We start from the raw sequence: 22,265 nt of genomic DNA, 5'->3' as shown, positions 1-22,265 counted from the left end.
GTCCCATAGTGTTCTTTCCTCCCCCCCTCCCCTGTCCCTTAGTGTTCTTTCCTCCCCCCCTCCCCTGTCCCATAGTGTTCTTTCCCCCCCCGTCCCATAGTGTTCTTTCCTCCCCCCCCTGTCCCATAGTGTTCTTTCCTCCCCCCCCTGTCCCATAGTGTTCTTTCCTCCCCCCCGTCCCATAGTGTTCTTTCCTCCCCCTCCCCCGTCCCATAGTGTTCTTTCCTCCCCCCTCCCCTGTCCCATAGTGTTCTTTCCTCCCCCCCGTCCCATAGTGTTCTTTCCTCCCCCCCGTCCCATAGTGTTCTTTCCTCCCCCTCCCCCGTCCCATAGTGTTCTTTCCTCCCCCCTCCCCTGTCCCATAGTGTTCTTTCCTCCCCCCCTCCCCTGTCCCATAGTGTTCTTTCCTCCCCCCCTCCCCTGTCCCATAGTGTTCTTTCCTCCCCCCCCCCCCTGTCCCATAGTGTTCTTTCCTCCCACCCCCCTGTCCCATAGTGTTCTTTCCTCCCCCCCCCCCTGTCCCATAGGGTTTTTTCCTCCCCCCCCCCTCCCCTGTACGGTAGTGTTTTTTTCCTTCCCCCCCCTCCCGTGTCCCATGGTGTTCTTTCCCCTATCCCCTGTCCCATAGTGTTTTTCCTCCCCCTATCCCCTGTCCCATAGTGTCTTTCCTCCCCCTATCCCCTGTCCCATAGTGTTCTTTCCTCCCCCCCTCCCCTGTCCCATAGTGTTCTTCCTCTCCCCCTCCCCTGTCCCATAGTGTTCTTCCTCTCCCCCTCCCCTGTCCCATAGTGTTCTTTCCTCCCCCCTCCCCTGTCCCATAGTGTTCTTTCCTCCCCCCCCCCTGTCCCATAGGGTTTTTTCCTCCCCCCCCCCCCCTCCCCTGTACGGTAGTGTTTTTTTCCTTCCCCCCCTCCCGTGTCCCATGGTGTTCTTTCCCCTATCCCCTGTCCCATAGTGTTTTTCCTCCCCCTATCCCCTGTCCCATAGTGTCTTTCCTCCCCCTATCCCCTGTCCCATAGTGTCTTTCCTCCCCCTATCCCCTGTCCCATAGTGTTTTTCCTCCCCCCCTCCCCTGTCCCATAGTGTTTTTCCTCTCCCCCTCCCCTGTCCCATAGTGTTCTTTCCTCCCCCCCTCCCCTGTCCCATAGTGTTCTTTCCTCCCCCCCTGTCCCATAGTGTTCTTTCCTCCCCCCCTCCCCTGTCCCATAGTGTTCTTTCCCCCCCGTCCCATAGTGTTCTTTCCTCCCCCCCTGTCCCATAGTGTTCTTTCCTCCCCCCCTCCCCTGTCCCTTAGTGTTCTTTCCTCCCCCCCCTGTCCCATAGTGTTCTTTCCTCCCCCCCTGTCCCATAGTGTTCTTTCCTCCCCCCCTGTCCCATAGTGTTCTTTCCTCCCCCCCTGTCCCATAGTGTTCTTTCCTCCCCCCCCTGTCCCATAGTGTTCTTTCCTCCCCCCCCTGTCCCATAGTGTTCTTTCCTCCCCCTCCCCCGTCCCATAGTGTTCTTTCCTCCCCCCCCCTGTCCCATAGTGTTCTTTCCTCTCCCCCCCCCTGTCCCATAGTGTTCTTTCCTCCCCCCCCCTGTCCCATAGTGTTCTTTCCTCCCCCCCCCTGTCCCATAGTGTTCTTTCCTCCCCCCCCCCCTGTCCCATAGTGTTCTTTCCTCCCCCCCCCCCTGTCCCATAGTGTTCTTTCCTCCCCCCCCTGTCCCATAGTGTTCTTTCCTCCCCCTCCCCCGTCCCATAGTGTTCTTTCCTCCCCCTCCCCCGTCCCATAGTGTTCTTTCCTCCCCCCCGTCCCATAGTGTTCTTTCCTCCCCCCCCCCTGTCCCATAGTGTTCTTTCCTCCCCCCCCCCCTGTCCCATAGTGTTCTTTCCTCTCCCCCCCCGTCCCATAGTGTTCTTTCCTCCCCCCCCCTGTCCCATAGTGTTCTTTCCTCCCCCCCCCGTCCCATAGTGTTCTTTCCTCCCCCCCCCCGTCCCATAGTGTTCTTTCCTCTCCCCCCCCTGTCCCATAGTGTTCTTTCCTCTCCCCCCCCGTCCCATAGTGTTCTTTCCTCTCCCCCCCCGTCCCATAGTGTTCTTTCCTCTCCCCCCCCCGTCCCATAGTGTTCTTTCCTCTCCCCCCCCCCGTCCCATAGTGTTCTTTCCTCTCCCCCCCCCCCCCCCGTCCCATAGTGTTCTTTCCTCCCCCCCCCCCGTCCCATAGGGTTTTTTCCTCCCCCCCTCCCCTGTACGGTAGTGTTTTCTTCCTTCCCCCCCCCTCCCGTGTCCCATGGTGTTCTTTCCCCTCTCTCCTGTCCCTTAGTGTTTCCCCCCCATCCCAAATGCAGTCAACGCAAGCATGTCTGTTAAACTATGCACTACAAAAATTTAGTTATTATTTTTTTATTTTATTTAATCTGCAAATTTGACCTATTTTAGTCCAAAGATTTCAGCTGCCAAAATTTCGGTGCATCCCTAAAAGATACACAGCAGTTTACACTGCATTTGGCTAAAATCTAGGTTAAATCCTCCCCTTTGAGATGTGGAAGAGGTTCCAACAAGAGAAGTGGCTAATCTCCTCTGAGTATAGAAAAGTCATAAGGGTAATATTAAAAAGAATAAAATAAAGTTTAAAAAAAAAATAAGAAGGCTTCTTTTTTTACACACTTAACATACCTACAAAAACATGACACACACACTGCATGCATTATACACACACACTACACAAACACACTGCATTCACACACAAACACACTGCATTCACTAATCAAATACTCTAACTGCATCCACTACACACACACATATTCTTGAAAACAAATTCTGACTGGCATGTATATTCTGTGCATTTACCTTAATAAAAATAAAGATTTGCAAAATAAATCAAATAAACATGTTCAGTTAACAGTAGATTTGTGTAGAAATTGTTTTTTTTTTTTTTAAATGGTAAATGTACAGAATATCGGTAAGTTATCGGCTATTGGCCTGAAAGTTCACAGATTATCGGTAATGGCTCTAAAAAAAAAATCTATATCGGTCGATCCCTCCTGAAGATGAGAATGGAAAGGGCAGAATCCAAGCGCAAAATGTTCCTCTGCCACATGACAGGTGTTCTACAGCAGCTTTAACGAGAAATCATCACAAAAGAAGAGCGAGTAACGCAGCAGCCTTTCAGCACAGAAGGAGACAAGCAGCATTGTACAACAGTTTTGCCAAAAAACAATAAACTAAAATGGGTAAAATCTGCTGTAATGCCCCACTAAACAGAAACTATTTGAACAGGAATTTCAAACTGGAAGAATAATTCCACTTAAATTGCACAGTAATACACTATCAGTGACACTCCCTGCATTAGTCACAATCAGAGAACGCACACAGCCACATTCCTGTCTGTCCCAAAGCCCTTATGCAACCCAGATAGGAAATGACTTAAAGGGCCACTTTCAAAGAAACAAATGACTCAAGTTTTTTCACTTTTTATTTCGAATACATTTAACCAGCTCGTAACATGGGGCTAAAAACACATTGCAAAATTAAGGAACTACTTGGGCATCAATAAACGTTTGTTCACCCTATTGCTAGCACGGTGTTACCACCTTCAGTACACAGGGATTGCGGAAATTTAACAAAACCCAACAGACACACATTACAATCTAATTGTTCAGACACACAAATTAGGTTTCATTAGAAAGACATCACGTGTCCGAGACTTACATACATATTACAAGAAAACAAGATATCTGATTTGTATTATCATACCGGACCATCCAAACCACTAGTCACCCTTACGTATCCTCCAAACCTCAACTACCCAAAACAGGTTTATACTGGATTAACTGTGCTGTGTCACACTGGAAGCAAACACATGGTCATCTGAGTATAGGACCAACAAATGCTCTGCCACATGGTCCATCGGACGCTGTATGACACATGGAAAAGGAAACTTTTTTAGCCACCCGTGGCTAAAAGATTGAGAATTGCCCATTACCAATTTATCTTAATCAAGCAAAATCTGAAGGCAGCAAGAAACATTCACAAAGATCCATGTAATTAATGACAGCAAAAGGACATTTTAAATAAGTGGGAGTTTGGCAATGCTGTACTACCTAAACACCTTCTCCCCAAAACAAAGCGCAGGGCTCCTTAGCTGAGCTGCCTATTGCTGCAGTGTCCAATAAAGGCAGAATATACCCGAGGCTGCGGTAATGTGTAATATTTAGTGCGTGCCGCTATCAATCAGAACATGCTGAATTAACGCATCAACGTGCCCGGTCATGACTGGGCTTACCTCGTCTATATTTCGGAGCCATTTGCTGATGTTCTCAAAGCTTTTGGCGTTTGTGATATCATACACCAACATGATTCCCATGGCCCCTCGGTAATAAGAGGTGGTGATGGTGTGGAATCGCTCCTGTCCGGCGGTGTCCCTGGATAGAGAGAAACAAACAGTTAATATACACTAGTGCCTGGGCCTGAATACTAGAGGGTGGGGGAGGGGAAATCTGACACTGAACCAGATAACAAGTCCATGAAACACAACATGGTGCTTTAAAGGAGAGGGGGGGGGAGTAATGTGCCCCTACAGCTCTCATAGGGGTAAGCATAGTGTGGGGATAGGAATAGTTAGAATAAACAAAAATAACAGCAAATAATAAAGGCAAGACGTTTTAGCTTAAAGAAATACAGAAAGTTAAAACATTTATATTACATGCGTTTCTTTAAATAAATAAAATAGCCGTCCAGTCCTTGCACAGTGAAATCAACCCTGATGGCTTGTCCAGATGTTTCTGATGGAAGGACACATTGAGCATGCACATTACATCTTTGTAAACCACCGGACGTATGCTCCAGTAAGTATAAAATGTGCTCCTCTGTATTTTCCACATACACCAAGAACCCCTGTACACTTTATGTCCTGCACGCTTGTTATTTTTTCTAACATTTTGGGACACTTTACCAGGTCAAAAATGCAAAAGGAGGCAGTTGCTTCTCTGTAAAAAAAACTCCATTAAGTAAAATCATTCTAAGTGATGTTTGAGTTTTCTCTTAAATGTATATTTAGCAACATGCATCCCAATCCAGGGAACATGGCCAATGAGGAGGGGGAATAGAAACCACCGGGGACTGACCAAGGAGGGGGAATAGAAACCACCAGGGACTGACCAAGGAGGGGGAATAGAAACCACCAGGGACTGACCAAGGAGGGGGAATAGAAACCACCTAACCCCAAGTAGTACATGCTACAGGGAACTACAAGGCAAAGGCTGCCTGCTTACACTGTTCCAAGGGCTCAGAGCAAGGCACAGGCCTGACCCAGAGCCACGGGTTCACAGCGAGGCACAGGCCTGACCCAGAGCCACGGGTTTCACAGCGAGGCACAGGCCTGACCCAGAGCCACGGGTTTCACAGCGAGGCACAGGCCTGACCCAGAGCCACGGGTTCACAGCGAGGCACAGGCCTGACCCAGAGCCACGGGATCACAGCGAGGCACAGGCCTGACCCAGATCCACGGGATCACAGCGAGGCACAGGCCTGACCCAGAGCCACGGGTTCACAGCGAGGCACAGGCCTGACCCAGAGCCACGGGATCACAGCGAGGCACAGGCCTGACCCAGAGCCACGGGTTCACAGCGAGGCACAGGCCTGACCCAGACCCACGGGATCACAGCGAGGCACAGGCCTGACAGATCCATGGGATCACAGCGAGGCACAAGCCTGACAGATCCATGGGATCACAGCGAGGCACAAGCCTGCCAAGAAGCCTGCTACATGGCCATTTACAGTGTGAAGCTTTAGTAAGTCTGATTACTGGTGGTGAGACTTTTCACTGTTTTCATCATCTCAATATACCCTGCACCAAGTCCCATATAGCAGAAGTCCCATATTACAGCTAATATCAGTCGAGATGGTTCCATTTTCTAGTGGAATCTATGGAGTCACAACGAAGCTAAACATCACTGCAGCATCTAAAGCAAACGCTTCTTGTAAACGCTCTGAGAAAGTGTGCCTTTATGTGACTGACTGCCTTCTATTCGAATGCCAGGTCAGCGGTCTATATACAGGGGAGTGGGATTATTTTTTTTATATCTACTTGTCCAAAGAACTAAAGTGATAGCTGAATCTACGTGTCCATCATGACAATCTAGTAAAGTCTAAAAATTCTCTAGCTACTAGATTGCCTCAGTATTACTCCGAGTGTTTTACTCTCTGCCCTCCCATAGTCTCCCTCTTTTTCATAGTTTGTACTGTGTGTGATGTTCGAGCGGTGTGAGTCTGCACTGGCTGCATGTGGTTGGGATACACTGTGGTTGGGCACACGGACCCATACAAACTACACATTCTCTGACACACACAGCACAGACTACCAGTATCAGCCTGTCCCACGCAGACTCTCGCGGCAGCCATCAGACCTGAGCATTGTGAGCAGTGGTTGGCTGCAGCCGCTCCTCACACCGCTCTGCATGTCTCAGGCGCTGGGAATCTGGAAACATTTGGACAGCAGAATGGAGGGCTTACAGACTATATGGACAGTCACCCACTTGGCTTTTGGGGTGGAGATTTCTCAAAGTTTGTGAAAAGGCCAAGACATATGACACAACTACTCGCCTTCTAACCTGTGGATTAGAGCAGACCGTTTGAGATCAGGATTTTTCATTCTGCTACACCAAGAGAGTCCAATGGTCTTTCAGCACATTGTATTTATTTTATACCCATATCTACGCTCAAACTGAGTGACTCCCTCGCCCTCGATATCTTCGACATGCGCGATACAAGTTACTAACATATTGGCTGTCTGTGCAGCTTCATTTTCAATGAATCTGAGGGGATTCTTTTTTTAAATATGTTAATTGTATTTTCATTCTATGTTCAGTTAGTTCTACAATTGGTAGGTCATTTGTGACATCCAATTCACTATGTATCTCAATGAACTCCTCACACATATAACAAGAATGACAATGAGAGCATACTAAGCTACAAAAGCTCAATTTTGGGACAAATAACTGAATGCCTGTTGCAACAGTTACACAATGGTTGCAATGTCCACTGCAGGTTCCACCAGTAACTAGCTGGCAAAGCCTACAAGCCCTGGTATCTCGTTACCAGACTGTTCTACAGTGCAGGAGATCCATCACCTAGCTTGGTGGAAGGATACAGGCCCTGAAGGGTGGTTTATCACCTTTCTAATGATTTCAGGATCTTGGGTCTCCCTACACACTATTAGCAAATGCTGTCCCCACCATGGCCTGATCTTTGTACTGAGATGTGAGACCTACCGTATCAGACACACAAGTTTCTGGGAATTTAGACATATGGGAAACACAAATGTGGCTACAAATCTGGACTAAAGCAGACAAACCAGCAGCTGCAATGCGCAGGATTACAAAAATGTTACGGCATTCTTGCCCTACTCAAAGGACACAACAGACATCCAAACACCCATTGCACAGGAGGGAAAAGTGGAAACCAAATGTATCAACAGCTACAGTGAAGGAATGAAAATGAAACAATTCCCGCACCTAGTGTGCCAGTACACTACCAGGGTCACAACACACACTGCCAACGAGCAGCAGATGGAAGTAAGAGCTGACTGGAGCTATTCATTGATCTGCAGCTGGGCTTTTCAGGAACAATTTAATAAGGTTTAATATGTGCAACCAAACAGGAACCAAGAGAGTTAGATGGAGAACACTGTAACAGAGCTTTCTATAGGAGCGCATAGAATGCCGAGAGCACAGTGACAGAGCTTTCTATAGGAGGGCATAGAATGCAGAGAGCGCAGTGACAGAGCTTTCTATAGGAGGGCATAGAATGCAGAGACAGAGCTTTCTAGAGGAGGGCATAGAATGCAGAGAGCGCAGTGACAGAGCTTTCTATAGGAGAGCATAGAATGCAGAGAGCGCAGAGACAAACGCTTTCTATAGTAGGGCATAGAATGCAGAGAGCGCAGTGACAGCTTTCTATAGGAGGGCATAGAATGCAGAGAGCGCAGTGACAGAGCTTTCTATAGGAGGGCATAGAATGCAGAGACAGAGCTTTCTAGAGGAGGGCATAGAATGCAGAGAGCGCAGAGACAAACGCTTTCTATAGTAGGGCATAGAATGCAGAGAGCGCAGTGACAGAGCTTTCTATAGGAGGGCATAGAATGCAGAGACAGAGCTTTCTAGAGGAGGGCATAGAATGCAGAGAGCGCAGTGACAGAGCTTTCTATAGGAGAGCATAGAATGCAGAGAGCACAGTGACAGAGCTTTCTATAGGAGGGCATAGAATGCAGAGAGCGCAGTGACAGAGCTTTCTATAGGAGAGCATAGAATGCAGAGAGCGCAGAGACAAACGCTTTCTATAGTAGGGCATAGAATGCAGAGAGCGCAGTGACAGCTTTCTATAGGAGGGCATAGAATGCAGAGAGCGCAGTGACAGAGCTTTCTATAGGAGGGCATAGAATGCAGAGACAGAGATTTCTAGAGGAGGGCATAGAATGCAGAGAGCGCAGTGACAGAGCTTTCTATAGGAGAGCATAGAATGCAGAGAGCGCAGAGACAAACGCTTTCTATAGTAGGGCATAGAATGCAGAGAGCGCAGTGACAGAGCTTTCTATAGGAGGGCATAGAATGCAGAGAGCGCAGTGACAGAGCTTTCTATAGGAGGGCATAGAATGCAGAGAGTGCAGTAACAGCTTTCTATAGTAGGGCATAGAATGCAGAGAGCGAAGTGACAGCTTTCTATAGGAGGGCATAGAATGCAGAGAGCGCAGTGACAGCTTTCTATAGGAGGGCATAGAATGCAGTAACAGAGCTTTCGATAGGAGGGCATAGAATGCAGAGACAGAGCTTTCTATAGGAGGGCATAGAATGCAGAGAGTGCAGTGACAGCTTTCTATAGGAGGGCATAGAATGCAGTAACAGAGCTTTCTATAGTAGGGCATAGAATGCAGAGAGCGCAGTGAGCTTTCTATAGGAGGGCATAGAATGCAGTAACAGAGCTTTCTATAGGAGGGCATAGAATGCAGAGACAGAGCTTTCTGTAGGAGGGCATAGAATGCAGAGAGTGCAGTAACAGAGCTTTCTATAGGAGGGCATAGAATGCAGAGAGCGCAGTGACAGCTTTCTATAGGAGGGCATACAATGCAGAGAGCGCAGTGACAGCTTTCTATAGGAGGGCATAGAATGCAGTGACAGAGCTTTCTATAGGAGGGCATAGAATGCAGTGATAGAGCTTTCTATAGGAGGGCATAGAATGCAGTGACAGAGCTTTCTATAGGAGGGCATAGAATGCAGTGACAGAGCTTTCTATAGGAGGGCATAGAATGCAGAGACAGAGCTTTCTATAGGAGGGCATAGAATGCAGAGAGTGCAGTAACAGAGCTTTCTATAGGAGGGCATAGAATGCAGAGAGCGCAGTGACAGCTTTCTATAGGAGGGTATAGAATGCAGTAAAAGCTTTCTATAGGAGGGCATAGAATGCAGAGAGTGCAGTAACAGAGCTTTCTATAGGAGGGCATAGAATGCAGAGAGCGCAGTGACAGCTTTCTATAGGAGGGCATAGAATGCAGAGAGCGCAGTGACAGCTTTCTATAGGAGGGCATAGAATGCAGAGAGCGCAGTAACAGAGCGTTCTATAGGAGGGCATAGAATGCAGAGAGCGCAGAGACAACGCTTTCTATAGGAGGGCATAGAATGCAGAGAGCGCAGAGACAGAGCTTTCTATAGGAGGGCATGGAATGCAGAGAGTGCAGTGACAGAGCTTTCTATAGGAGGGCATAGAATGCAGAGAGCGCAGTGACAGCTTTCTATAGGAGGGCATAGAATGCAGAGAGTGCAGTAACAGCTTTCTATAGGAGGGCATAAAATGCAGTAACAGAGCTTTCTATAGGAGGGCATAGAATGTAAAGAGAACAATGAAAGATTTCTATAGGAGGGCATAGAATGCAGAGAGAGCTTTCTATAGGAGGGCATAGAATGAAGACAGCGCAGTAACAGATCTTTCTATAGGAGGGCATAGAATGCAGAGAGCGCAGAGACAACGCTTTCTATAGGAGGGCATAGAATGCAGAGACAGAGCTTTCTATAGGAGGGCATAGAATGCAGAGAGTGCAGAGACAAACCTTTCTATAGTAGGGCATAGAATGCAGAGAGCGCAGTGACAGAGCTTTCTATAGGAGGGCATAGAATGCAGAGAGCGCAGTGACAGCTTTCTATAGGAGGGCATAGAATGCAGTAACAGAGCTTTCTATAGGAGGGCATAGAATGCAGAGAGTGCAGTAACAGAGCTTTCTATAGGAGGGCATAGAATGCAGAGAGCGCAGAGAAAGCTTTCTATAGGAGGGCATAGAATGCAGAGAGCGCAGTGACAGCTTTCTATAGGAGGGCATAGAATGCAGAGAGCGCAGTAACAGAGCTTTCTATAGGAGGGCATAGAATGCAGAGAGTGCAGTAACAGCTTTCTATAGGAGGGCATAAAATGCAGTAACAGAGCTTTCTATAGGAGGGCATAGAATGCAGACAGCGCAGTAACAGAGCTTTCTATAGGAGGGCATAGAATGCAAAGAACGCAGTGACAGAGCTTTCTATAGGAGGGCATAGAATGCAGAGAGCGCAGTGACAGCTTTCTATAGGAGGGCATAGAATGCAGAGAGCGCAGTGACAGCTTTCTATAGGAGGGCATAGAATGCAGAGAGTGCAGTGACAGCTTTCTATAGGAGGGCATAGAATGCAGTAACAGAGCTTTCTATAGGAGGGCATAGAATGCAGAGAGCGCAGTGACAGCTTTCTATAGGAGGGCATAGAATGCAGTAACAGAGCTTTCTATAGGAGGGCATAGAATGCAGAGAGTGCAGAGACAGCGCTTTCTATAGGAGGGCATAGAATGCAGAGAGCGCAGAGACAACGCTTTCTATAGGAGGGCATAGAATGCAGAGAGCGCAGTGACAGCTTTCTATAGGAGGGCATAGAATGCAGAGAGTGCAGTAACAGAGCTTTCTATAGGAGGGCTTAGAATGCAGAGAGCGCAGTGACAACGCTTTCTATAGGAGGGCATAGAATGCAGAGAGCGCAGTGACAGAGCTTTCTATAGTAGGGCATAGAATGCAGAGAGCGCAGTGACAGAGCTTTCTATAGTAGGGCATAGAATGCAGAGAGCGCAGTGACAGAGCTTTCTATAGGAGGGCATAGAATGCAGAGAGCGCAGTGACAGAGCTTTCTATAGGAGGGCATAGAATGCAGAGAGTGCAGTAACAGAGCTTTCTATAGTAGGGCATAGAATGCAGAGACAGAGCTTTCTATAGGAGGGCATAGAATGCAGAGAGCGCAGAGACAACGCTTTCTATAGGAGGGCATAGAATGCAGAGAGAGCAGTGACAGAGCTTTCTATAGGGGGCATAGAATGCAGAGAGCGCAGTGACAGAGCTTTCCATAGGAGGGCATAGAAAGCAGAGAGCGCAGTGACAGAGCTTTCTATAGGAGGGCATAAAATGCAGAGAGCGCAGTGACAGAGCTTTCTATAGGAGGGCATAGAATGCAGAGAGCACAGTGACAGAGCTTTCTATAGGAGGGCATAAAATGCAGAGAGCGCAGTGACAGAGCTTTCTATAGGAGGGCATAGAGCATAGAAGGTGAAGAAAATGGTGTAATCACAAAAAAATGATGCAAATGTGAAATCAAACGCAACAATTGTATACATAACCTTCACCGAGCATTTTTTACAGCTCTACCTGCAATACAACAAGTCAGGGGGCAGAGGAACTGACTAAAGGAGGGGATTTTTACACAGAAATAAATAGCATGCTTTAGCAGAAGCAGCCAGCACCAGTATAATAAGTAGGAAGTTAAACCAGGAAAGTAAGGAGCCTGTGACCTATCAGACATGTGCAGGGATTTCATACAGAATGGCAAAGGGCAAATGGCAAAAGCAGAGGAAACAGCTACAGTAACCTGCAAAGCCAAGCTGTGTTTAATACATCCCAACAAAAACTCTGGCACAGATCATCTGTTATAGAAAGCCAGATACTGCAACTACAGAGTATCCGCACAAATCATCCGTTATAGAAAGCCAGATATTACAACTACAGAGTATCCGCACAAATCATACGTTATAGAAAGCCAGATACTGCAACTACACCGAGTATCAGCACAAATCATCCGTTATAGAAAGCCAGATACTGCAACTACACCGAGTATCCGCACAAATCATCCGTTATAGAAAGCCAGATATTACAACTACAGAGTATCCGCACAAATCATCCGTTATAGAAAGCCAGATACTGCAACTACACCGAGTATCAGCACAAATCATCCGTTATAGAAAGCCAGCTACTACAACTACACCGAGTATCCGCACAAATCATTTGTTATAGAAAGCCAGCTACTACAACTACACCGAGTATCCGCACAAATCATCCGTTATAGAAAGCCAGATACTACAACTACACCGAATATCAGCACAGATCATCCGTTATAGAAAGCCAGATACTACAACTACACCGAGTATCCGCACAAATCATCCGTTATAGAAAGCCAGATACTGCAACTACACCAAGTATCCTCACAAATCATCCGTTATAGAAAGCCAGCTACTACAACTACACCGAATATCAGCACAGATCATCCGTTATAGAAAGCCAGATACTGCAACTACACCGAGTATCAGCACAAACCATCCGTTATAGAAAGCCAGCTACTACAACTACAGAGTATCAGCACAAATCATCCGTTATAGAAAGCAAGATACTGTAACTACACCGAGTATCAGCACAAATCATCCGTTATAGAAAGCCAGATACTGCAACTACACCAAGTATCCGCACAAAACATCCGTTATAGAAAGCCAGATACTGCAACTACACCGAGTATCCGCACAAATCATCCGTTATAGAAAGCCAGATACTGCAACTACACCGAGTATCAGCACAAATCATCCGTTATAGAAAGCCAGATACTGCAACTACACCGAGTATCAGCACAAATCATCCGTTATAGAAAGCCAGATACTGCAACTACACTGAGTATCCGCACAAATCATCCGTTATAGAAAGCAAGATACTACAACTACACCGAGTATCAGCACAGATCATCCGTTATAGAAAGCCAGATACTGCAACTACACCGAGTATCCGCACAAATCATCCGTTATAGAAAGCCAGATACTACAACTACACCGAGGATCAGCACAAATCATGCGTTATAGAAAGCCAGATACTGCAACTACACCGAGTATCAGCACAAATCATCCGTTATAGAAAGCCAGATACTGCAACTACACCGAGTATCAACACAAATCATCCGTTATAGAAAGCCAGCTACTGCAACTACACCGAGTATCAGCACAAACCATCCGTTATAGAAAGCCAGATACTGCAACTACAGAGTATCCGCACAAATCATCCGTTATAGAAAGCCAGATACTGCAACTACACCGAGTATCCGCACAAATCATCCGTTATAGAAAGCCAGATACTGCAACTACACCGAGTATCAGCACCAATCATCAGTTATAGAAAGCCAGATACTGCAACTACACCGAGTATCAACACAAATCATCCGTTATAGAAAGCCAGATACTGCAACTACAGAGTATCCGCACAAATCATCCGTTATAGAAAGCCAGATACTGCAACTACACCGAGTATCCGCACAAATCATCCGTTATAGAAAGCCAGATACTACAACTACACCGAGTACCCGCACAAATCATCCGTTATAGAAAGCCAGATACTACAACTACACCGAGTATCCGCACAAATCATCCGTTATAGAAAGCCAGATATTACAACTACACCGAGTATCCGCACAAATCATCCTTTATAGAAAGCCAGATACTGCAACTACACCGAGTATCAGCACAAATCATGCGTTATAGAAAGCCAGATACTGCAACTACACCGAGTATCCGCACAAATCATCCGTTATAGAAAGCCAGATACTGCAACTACACCGAGTATCCGCACAAATCATCCGTTATAGAAAGCCAGCTACTGCAACTACACCGAGTATCAGCACAAACCATCCGTTATAGAAAGCCAGATATTACAACTACAGAGTATCAGCACAAACCATCCGTTATAGAAAGCCAGATACTGCAACTACACCGAGTATCAGCACAGATCATCCGTTATAGAAAGCCAGATACTGCAACTACACCGAGTATCCGCACAAATCATCCGTTATAGAAAGCCAGATACTACAACTACACCGAGTATCCGCACAAATCATCCGTTATAGAAAGCCAGCTACTACAACTACACCGAGTATCCGCACAAATCATCCGTTATAGAAAGCCAGCTACTACAACTACACCGAGTATCCGCACAAATCATCCGTTATAGAAAGCCAGATACTACAACTACACCGAGTATCAGCACAAATCATCCGTTATAGAAAGCCAGATACTGCAACTACACCGAGTATCCGCACAAATCATCCGTTATAGAAAGCCAGATACTGCAACTACACCGAGTATCCGCACAGATCATCCTTTATAGAAAGCCAGCTACTACAACTACACCGAGTATCCGCACAAATCATCCGTTATAGAAAGCCAGATACTGCAACTACACCGAGTATCCACACAAATCATCCGTTATAGAAAGCCAGCTACTACAACTACACCGAGTATCCGCACAAATCATCCGTTATAGAAAGCCAGATACTGCAACTACACCGAGTATCCGCACAAATCATCCGTTATAGAAAGCCAGCTACTACAACTACACCGAGTATCCGCACAAATCATCCGTTATAGAAAGCCAGATACTGCAACTACACCGAGTATCAGCACAAATCATCCGTTATAGAAAGCCAGATACTGCAACTACACTGAGTATCCGCACAAATCATCCGTTATAGAAACCCAGATACTGCAACTACACTGAGTATCAGCACAGATCATCCGTTATAGAAAGCCAGATACTGCAACTACACTGAGTATCAGCACAGATCATCCGTTATAGAAAGCCAGATACTACAACTACACCGAGTATCAGCACAAATCATCCGTTATAGAAAGCCAGATACTGCAACTACACTGAGTATCCGCACAAATCATCCGTTATAGAAAGCCAGATACTGCAACTACACTGAGTATCAGCACAGATCATCCGTTATAGAAAGCCAGATACTACAACTACACCGAGTATCAGCACAAATCATCCGTTATAGAAAGCCAGATACTACAACTACACCGAGTATCCGCACAAATCATCCGTTATAGAAAGCCAGATACTACAACTACACCGAGGATCAGCACAAATCATCCGTTATAGAAAGCCAGATACTGCAACTACACCGAGTATCAACACAAATCATCCGTTATAGAAAGCCAGATACTGCAACTACACCGAGTATCAGCACAAATCATCCGTTATAGAAAGCCAGATACTACAACTACACCGAGTATCCGCACAAATCATCCGTTATAGAAAGCCAGCTACTACAACTACACAGAGTATCCGCACAAATCATCCGTTATAGAAAGCCAGATACTACAACTACACCGAGTATCAGCACAAATCATCCGTTATAGAAAGCCAGATACTACAACTACACCGAGTATCCGCACAGATCATCCGTTATAGAAAGCCAGATACTGCAACTACACCGAGTATCAGCACAGATCATCCGTTATAGAAAGCCAGATACTACAACTACACCGAGTATCAGCACAAATCATCCGTTATAGAAAGCCAGATACTGCAACTACACCGAGTATCAGCACAAATCATCCGTTATAGAAAGCCAGATACTGCAACTACACTGAGTATCCGCACAAATCATCCGTTATAGAAAGCCAGATACTGCAACTACACTGAGTATCAGCACAGATCATCCGTTATAGAAAGCCAGCTACTACAACTACACCGAGTATCAGCACAAATCATCCGTTATAGAAAGCCAGATACTGCAACTACACCGAGTATCAGCACAAACCATCCGTTATAGAAAGCCTGATACTGCAACTACAGAGTATCAGCACAAATCATCCGTTATAGAAAGCCAGATACTGCAACTACACCGAGTATCCGTACAGATCATCCGTTATAGAAAGCCAGCTACTACAACTACACCGAGTATCAGCACAAATCATCCGTTATAGAAAGCCAGATACTGCAACTACACCGAGTATCAGCACAAACCATCCGTTATAGAAAGCCAGATACTGCAACTACAGAGTATCAGCACAAATCATCCGTTATAGAAAGCCAGATACTGCAACTACACCGAGTATCCGTACAGATCAACCGTTACAGAAAGCCAGATACTACAACTACACCGAGTATCAGCACAAATCATCCGTTATAGAAAGCCAGATACTACAACTACACCGAGTATCCGCACAAATCATCCGTTATAGAAAGCCAGATACTACAACTACACCGAGGATCAGCACAAATCATCCGTTATAGAAAGCCAGATACTGCAACTACACCGAGTATCAACACAAATCATCCGTTATAGAAAGCCAGATACTACAACTACACCGAGTATCCGCACAAATCATCCGTTATAGAAAGCCAGATACTACAACTACACCGAGTATCAGCACAAATCATCCGTTATAGAAAGCCAGCTACTACAACTACACCGAGTATCCGCACAAATCATCCGTTATAGAAAGCCAGATACTGCAACTACACCGAGTATCAGCACAAATCATCCGTTATAGAAAGCCAGATACTGCAACTACACTGAGTATCAGCACAGATCATCCTTTATAGAAAGCCAGATACTACAACTACACCGAGTATCAGCACAAATCATCCGTTATAGAAAGCCAGATACTGCAACTACACCGAGTATCCGCACAAATCATCCGTTATAGAAAGCCAGATACTGCAACTACACCGAGTATCAGCACAGATCATCCTTTATAGAAAGCCAGATACTGCAACTACACCGAGTATCCGCACAGATCATCCGTTATAGAAAGCCAGCTACTACAACTACACCGAGTATCCGCACAGATCATCCGTTATAGAAAGCCAGATACTACAACTACACCGAGTATCAGCACAAATCATCCGTTATAGAAAGCCAGCTACTACAACTACACCGAGTATCAGCACAAATCATCCGTTATAGAAAGCCAGCTACTGCAACTACACTGAGTATCAGCACAAATCATCCGTTATAGAAAGCCAGATACTGCAACTACACCGAGTATCCGCACAGATCATCCGTTATAGAAAGCCAGCTACTACAACTACACCGAGTATCCGCACAGATCATCCGTTACAGAAAGCCAGATACTACAACTACACCGAGTATCCGCACAAATCATCCGTTATAGAAAGCCAGATACTACAACTACACCGAGTATCAGCACAAATCATCCGTTATAGAAAGCCAGCTACTGCAACTACACCGAGTATCAGCACAAATCATCCGTTATAGAAAGCCAGATACTGCAACTACACCGAGTATCAGCACAAATCATCCGTTATAGAAAGCCAGATATTACAACTACACCGAGTATCCGCACAAATCATCCGTTATAGAAAGCCAGATACTGCAACTACACCGAGTATCAGCACAAATCATCCGTTATAGAAAGCCAGATATTACAACTACACCGAGTATCCGCACAGATCATCCGTTATAGAAAGCCAGATACTGCAACTACACCGAGTATCAGCACAAATCATCCGTTATAGAAAGCCAGATACTACAACTACACCGAGTATCCGCACAAATCATCCGTTATAGAAAGCCAGATACTGCAACTACACCGAATATCAGCACAGATCATCCGTTATAGAAAGCCAGATACTACAACTACACCGAGTATCCGCACAGATCATCCGTTATAGAAAGCCAGCTACTACAACTACACCGAGTATCAGCACAAATCATCCGTTATAGAAAGCCAGCTACTGCAACTACACCGAGTATCAGCACAAATCATCCGTTATAGAAAGCCAGCTACTGCAACTACACCGAGTATCAGCACAAATCATCCGTTATAGAAAGCCAGCTACTACAACTACACCGAGTATCAGCACAAATCATCCGTTATAGAAAGCCAGATACTGCAACTACACCGAGTATCAGCACAAATCATCCGTTATAGAAAGCCAGATATTACAACTACACCGAGTATCAGCACAAACCATCCGTTATAGAAAGCCAGATACTGCAACTACACCGAGTATCAGCACAAATCATCCGTTATAGAAAGCCAGATATTACAACTACACCGAGTATCAGCACAAATCATCCGTTATAGAAAGCCAGTGCCTAAATGACAGTGAATTGAGCAGTGAAATTGCAGAGGAATGATCTATACACTAAAACTGCTTTATTTAGCTAAAGTAATTTAGGTGACTATAGTGTTCCTTTAAATAAACTATTCCCAATGCCAAATATATGCATATTTTATATTTGCAGAAATAAACCTGAAAATTAAATCTAATAAAACAAGTGCGCTAACTTTTCACCTTTTGTAAAAAAACACATTTAGTTATCCTTTGATTTGAAACAAATCTCAGTCAGCCATAGGGTTCTCCTAAGAAAAACATATAGCCACATCCAACAGACTTCAGATAGAATGTGTGCAGTAAAACATATGGGCTCTATATACAAGGTCTTCCTTTATTATATACAATACGCAAGGCTTACATGGTATCGTTCCCAGTGGCGCCTAACACGATAGTTTATGAAGAAACTCTGGCAGAAGCAACATGATTATTAAGTCAAGAGCGTCAAACATGCAGCAAAGTCTGTGTCACTGGAGATTCTCAATCTTAATAACCTAAGCAAGAATGATAAAGTAGCTGCACCAACATTGTGTGCATTTGGGGGTATATTAGAACAAGATGCACCCCCAAGGGTGCCAGAGAACAATGGACAATATGGGAGTCCATTCCACGGCAAGATCTCGCTCCACTGTCATTGATCCCATTGCAGAGGACTAAAGAGAATATAAGCAATTCTGGCAGCTAGTTTAACTCCACCCACTGCGCCAGCAGGCTCAGACCTAGTTTTTGCTGCCTTTTACCGTTAACCCACCAACACACTATATACTGGAGCCCTTGTGTTTTTTCATGTCCACATGTTGCCTGTTTTTTGTTTGTTTTTCTTCCCCAATTCCATTTTTTGGGGCATTATCCCCATTCATTAATATGGCATAGAAGTACACCCTATAACGAATTTAAGACTATGCACATGCGGGTGTTATAGGCTGGATGATGTATAGATGTTAATTTATATCATATCCTGTGTCATTGTGTTGTATTTTCACAACAAAGGTTCTGAAAGTTTTGAAAGGCTCACTTACCATATCTGTAATTTGATCTTTTTTCCTTGTAATTCCACTGTTTTGATCTTGAAATCTATTCCTGTAAGAGACAAAACAAGTTGGGATTAGAGGACTTGAAGTGCTAAAGGTAAACAAGGACGATAAATTAACCCAAAGATGCGGGGAATGTAGACACATTAGTGCTGGGCCTTATACGATCAGAAGAGAAACCCACATAATAGGCAACTAAAGCCTATTTAATTAATTCTCTAGCAATCCCTAATGGGATGGTCTACCCCACCCTATATTTACACGTGTTCTTGGACCAGCTTCCAAGCTTGTGCTGGAATAAGGGGATCAATGCAGTTAAGCAGCAATACAAGAGACAGCCCACTGTTCGGGAACACTGATACACAACAGAAGGTTTTAATTTACTGCTCCACTGATCCACGTTAAACGACATCGTTAAGAAACATATATAAAATGGAAAGAAATGACCATTAAAGGGACACTGTAGGCACCATAACCACTTAAATTGTTTGAAGTAGTAATGGTTCCTGGGATAAAGAATGCCAGATCCTACAACAAAATTAAGTAGTTTAGAATTTGAGACAGACATACGTTTTAAGCTTTCTACTCCAAGTGAAACTCACTAAATATTGCATCAACCTCGATCTTCCCCCAAACCAGAAAGTAGCTTGGCCATGCAGAAACCACTTATCCTTAGCATTGCAAGGGATAAAGTGTAGCACGGCAGAAAATGTGAGTCCCAAACGGAGATAATTTGTATCCCTGGTCCTCCCACCTGTAACTGCCCGTGTGTCTGACAAGCAGATTTCAATACTCTGTGCACTGCCTCAGTTCTGCTCAGTATAGGGATTCCAGTGAATAGTTATGATATGAAAGCTGTTAGCTTAAACTACACATTCCTAAAGCCTTTGTTGTGCTTCCATCTACAACTGTATATTGGCAACAACACCTACTTCAGTCCTGTAACCACCAATGAGTACAGGGAGATGGGACAGAACTGGCACACTCAAACGTAGGATGCAGCAAAACTTCAACTATATAAAAATCAAGCTTTTTAAAAAAAAAAAAAAAAAAGTGCACTATTTAGGCTAAAAGCGATAAGACGTGTCAGCACTAAGAGTCCGAGTAATTTGTTTCTTTTATTTGCTCTTCATTAATGTCCGCTGAAATTAACTAGACATGTATTGGACGGAATCTGCATATTTATATAGGTGAGCATCATTTAATAAACATCCAAAACGGACTGGATTGTGCCTCAAATAAACTTTATTTCCCTCCGCTATCCAGGTGCAAAATCACCATGGTAAGGGCCGACACGAAAGGCCTCAGCAATAGAAAGCGTTCAAAGGGGAATTACATTGTAAACGTGTGCTACCCTTATTGTCCATGCGATGCTCCGACCGGTGGATTCCTAGCCGTGGTCACAAAACACTGAGGGACATTAATCAGAATTACAAGTAATATTCCCCACAATTTATTAAAATCGGATTTTTCGCCTGTTGATTCTTTAATACCATGACCATCCTTTTTTGATAGCACACCATATTTTCGCCACACACTGGATTTTTCAATCTCTGTCACTTTTTCAACCAGAAAAATGTTCTGTTTCATTTCTCTTTTTCCAAATCTAAATTTGGCTCGCTTTGCTAAAACTTGTGTTTGTGGAATTTATATAGAGAACAGCCAACACTTTTTAAAACAATTTAATAAATATGACGAGATTAGAGACCAAGAATAAGATAACGGTCAGATCTTTGACAACACTCTTCACGTGGTTTCTGCTTCTCTCTATATTGACAGGTGCAAAGGGAGGAGTTTATAACAATGACTGACCGAAAGACAATACGGGGGCCTGTGTGCACTTCCAGAACAGAAATAACGACAGCACTGCACATTTGTACATTTATTTATTTTTATTTCAGAGACACTTAAATATAGATATGTAAATATACTGAAACGCCCATGTTGCAACAGTCGTCCTAAACCATATCATTTTTAACAATTGTGCGGCATTTCCCATTTCTGAAACATTAGGGGAATATTTTAGGATAAAAGTGACTATTTCTAAACAAGCAAAAACATTCTCTAAGTATTTTTTTTTCCATTTTATTATTTTTAAAGAATGTGACTTTTGCATGCCTCTAGATGCTGGACCTAGTCCATTGCAGCAGCATTGGCAAATAAAAGATCTCAGGTAATCCTGCTCTACTATAGTTTAATAAAAAAATAAGAAATGATCCCAGGGCATAGCACGGTTTTGCACATAAAAAGTATTTATTCACGCATAGAAAATACAACAAAGCATCATTATAGCAGAGAGAAAGTGCATAGTATAGTGCTAAACCACAATGTAAGACAAGTGCTAAATGCACAACCCATTAAAAAAGGTATACTGACCAGAGCAGGGGAAATTAAACCCCAAAGTTTCGGGGTTGCATGAATAAATACTCTTTATGTGCAAAACTGTGGTGTGCCGTGGGATCATTTCTTATTTTTTATTACATGTATATATCTGGAATGGGAACTGATTCTCTTCCTTTAAGAGCGCCCTGTACCTTATAAACCACACACTTATTAGCCATTTTTCAGTAGAGCTTTTCCTGTAATTTTATGTTTCTACTATAGTTTAATGAAAGATTTATATTTATCCCTGCACAGCAAGGATTGATGGGGAATGTAGTACACCTTTGTACAGGAAGAGAAGCACTGCGTGAATGTATGCACACGCTATGGATGGCTTCAGAAACTCCTTAAAGGCAATAGAATATAAAAAGGTCCATAAAACTACCTAGGACTCCATGAATGACCACCAATGGAAGATTCAGACAGACTGCTTTATAATATCCAGAATCTCTCTTCTCCATTCACTCTTTCCAAGCTAAACGTGTTTCACTCCAGAGGTCAGGATGCCATCACACAAGAGGTAAATCATGACTGGGGTGACATAATCCCTCCCAGGACTTAACCTTGTCTTCTGGCACAAACACCATCTCTGCATTACTGCCCACATCTTACATGGATCATATTTACATCT

General features: G+C 44.5%; 1 protein-coding gene across 3 annotated transcripts in view; it reads right to left on the bottom strand.

Annotated features, from left to right (window-relative positions):
• RAB10 (RAB10, member RAS oncogene family) overlaps positions 1-22,265 on the bottom strand; it is an 82,838-nt gene that overhangs the window by 21,294 nt on the left and 39,279 nt on the right. For all 3 annotated transcript variants that reach the window (XM_063441938.1, XM_063441939.1, XM_063441937.1), the window contains 2 exons: positions 19,241-19,301; positions 4,266-4,404 (listed from right to left, as the gene is read on the bottom strand). In XM_063441938.1, coding sequence (XP_063298008.1) covers positions 4,266-4,404; positions 19,241-19,301 — 200 coding nt within the window. The remainder of the gene's footprint in view (positions 1-4,265; positions 4,405-19,240; positions 19,302-22,265) is intronic.

The sequence above is a fragment of the Pelobates fuscus genome, chromosome 2 (genome assembly GCF_036172605.1).
Source record: "Pelobates fuscus isolate aPelFus1 chromosome 2, aPelFus1.pri, whole genome shotgun sequence".
NCBI classification, from domain to species: domain Eukaryota; kingdom Metazoa; phylum Chordata; class Amphibia; order Anura; family Pelobatidae; genus Pelobates; species Pelobates fuscus.
This window is presented reverse-complemented; position numbering and strand designations above follow the sequence as displayed.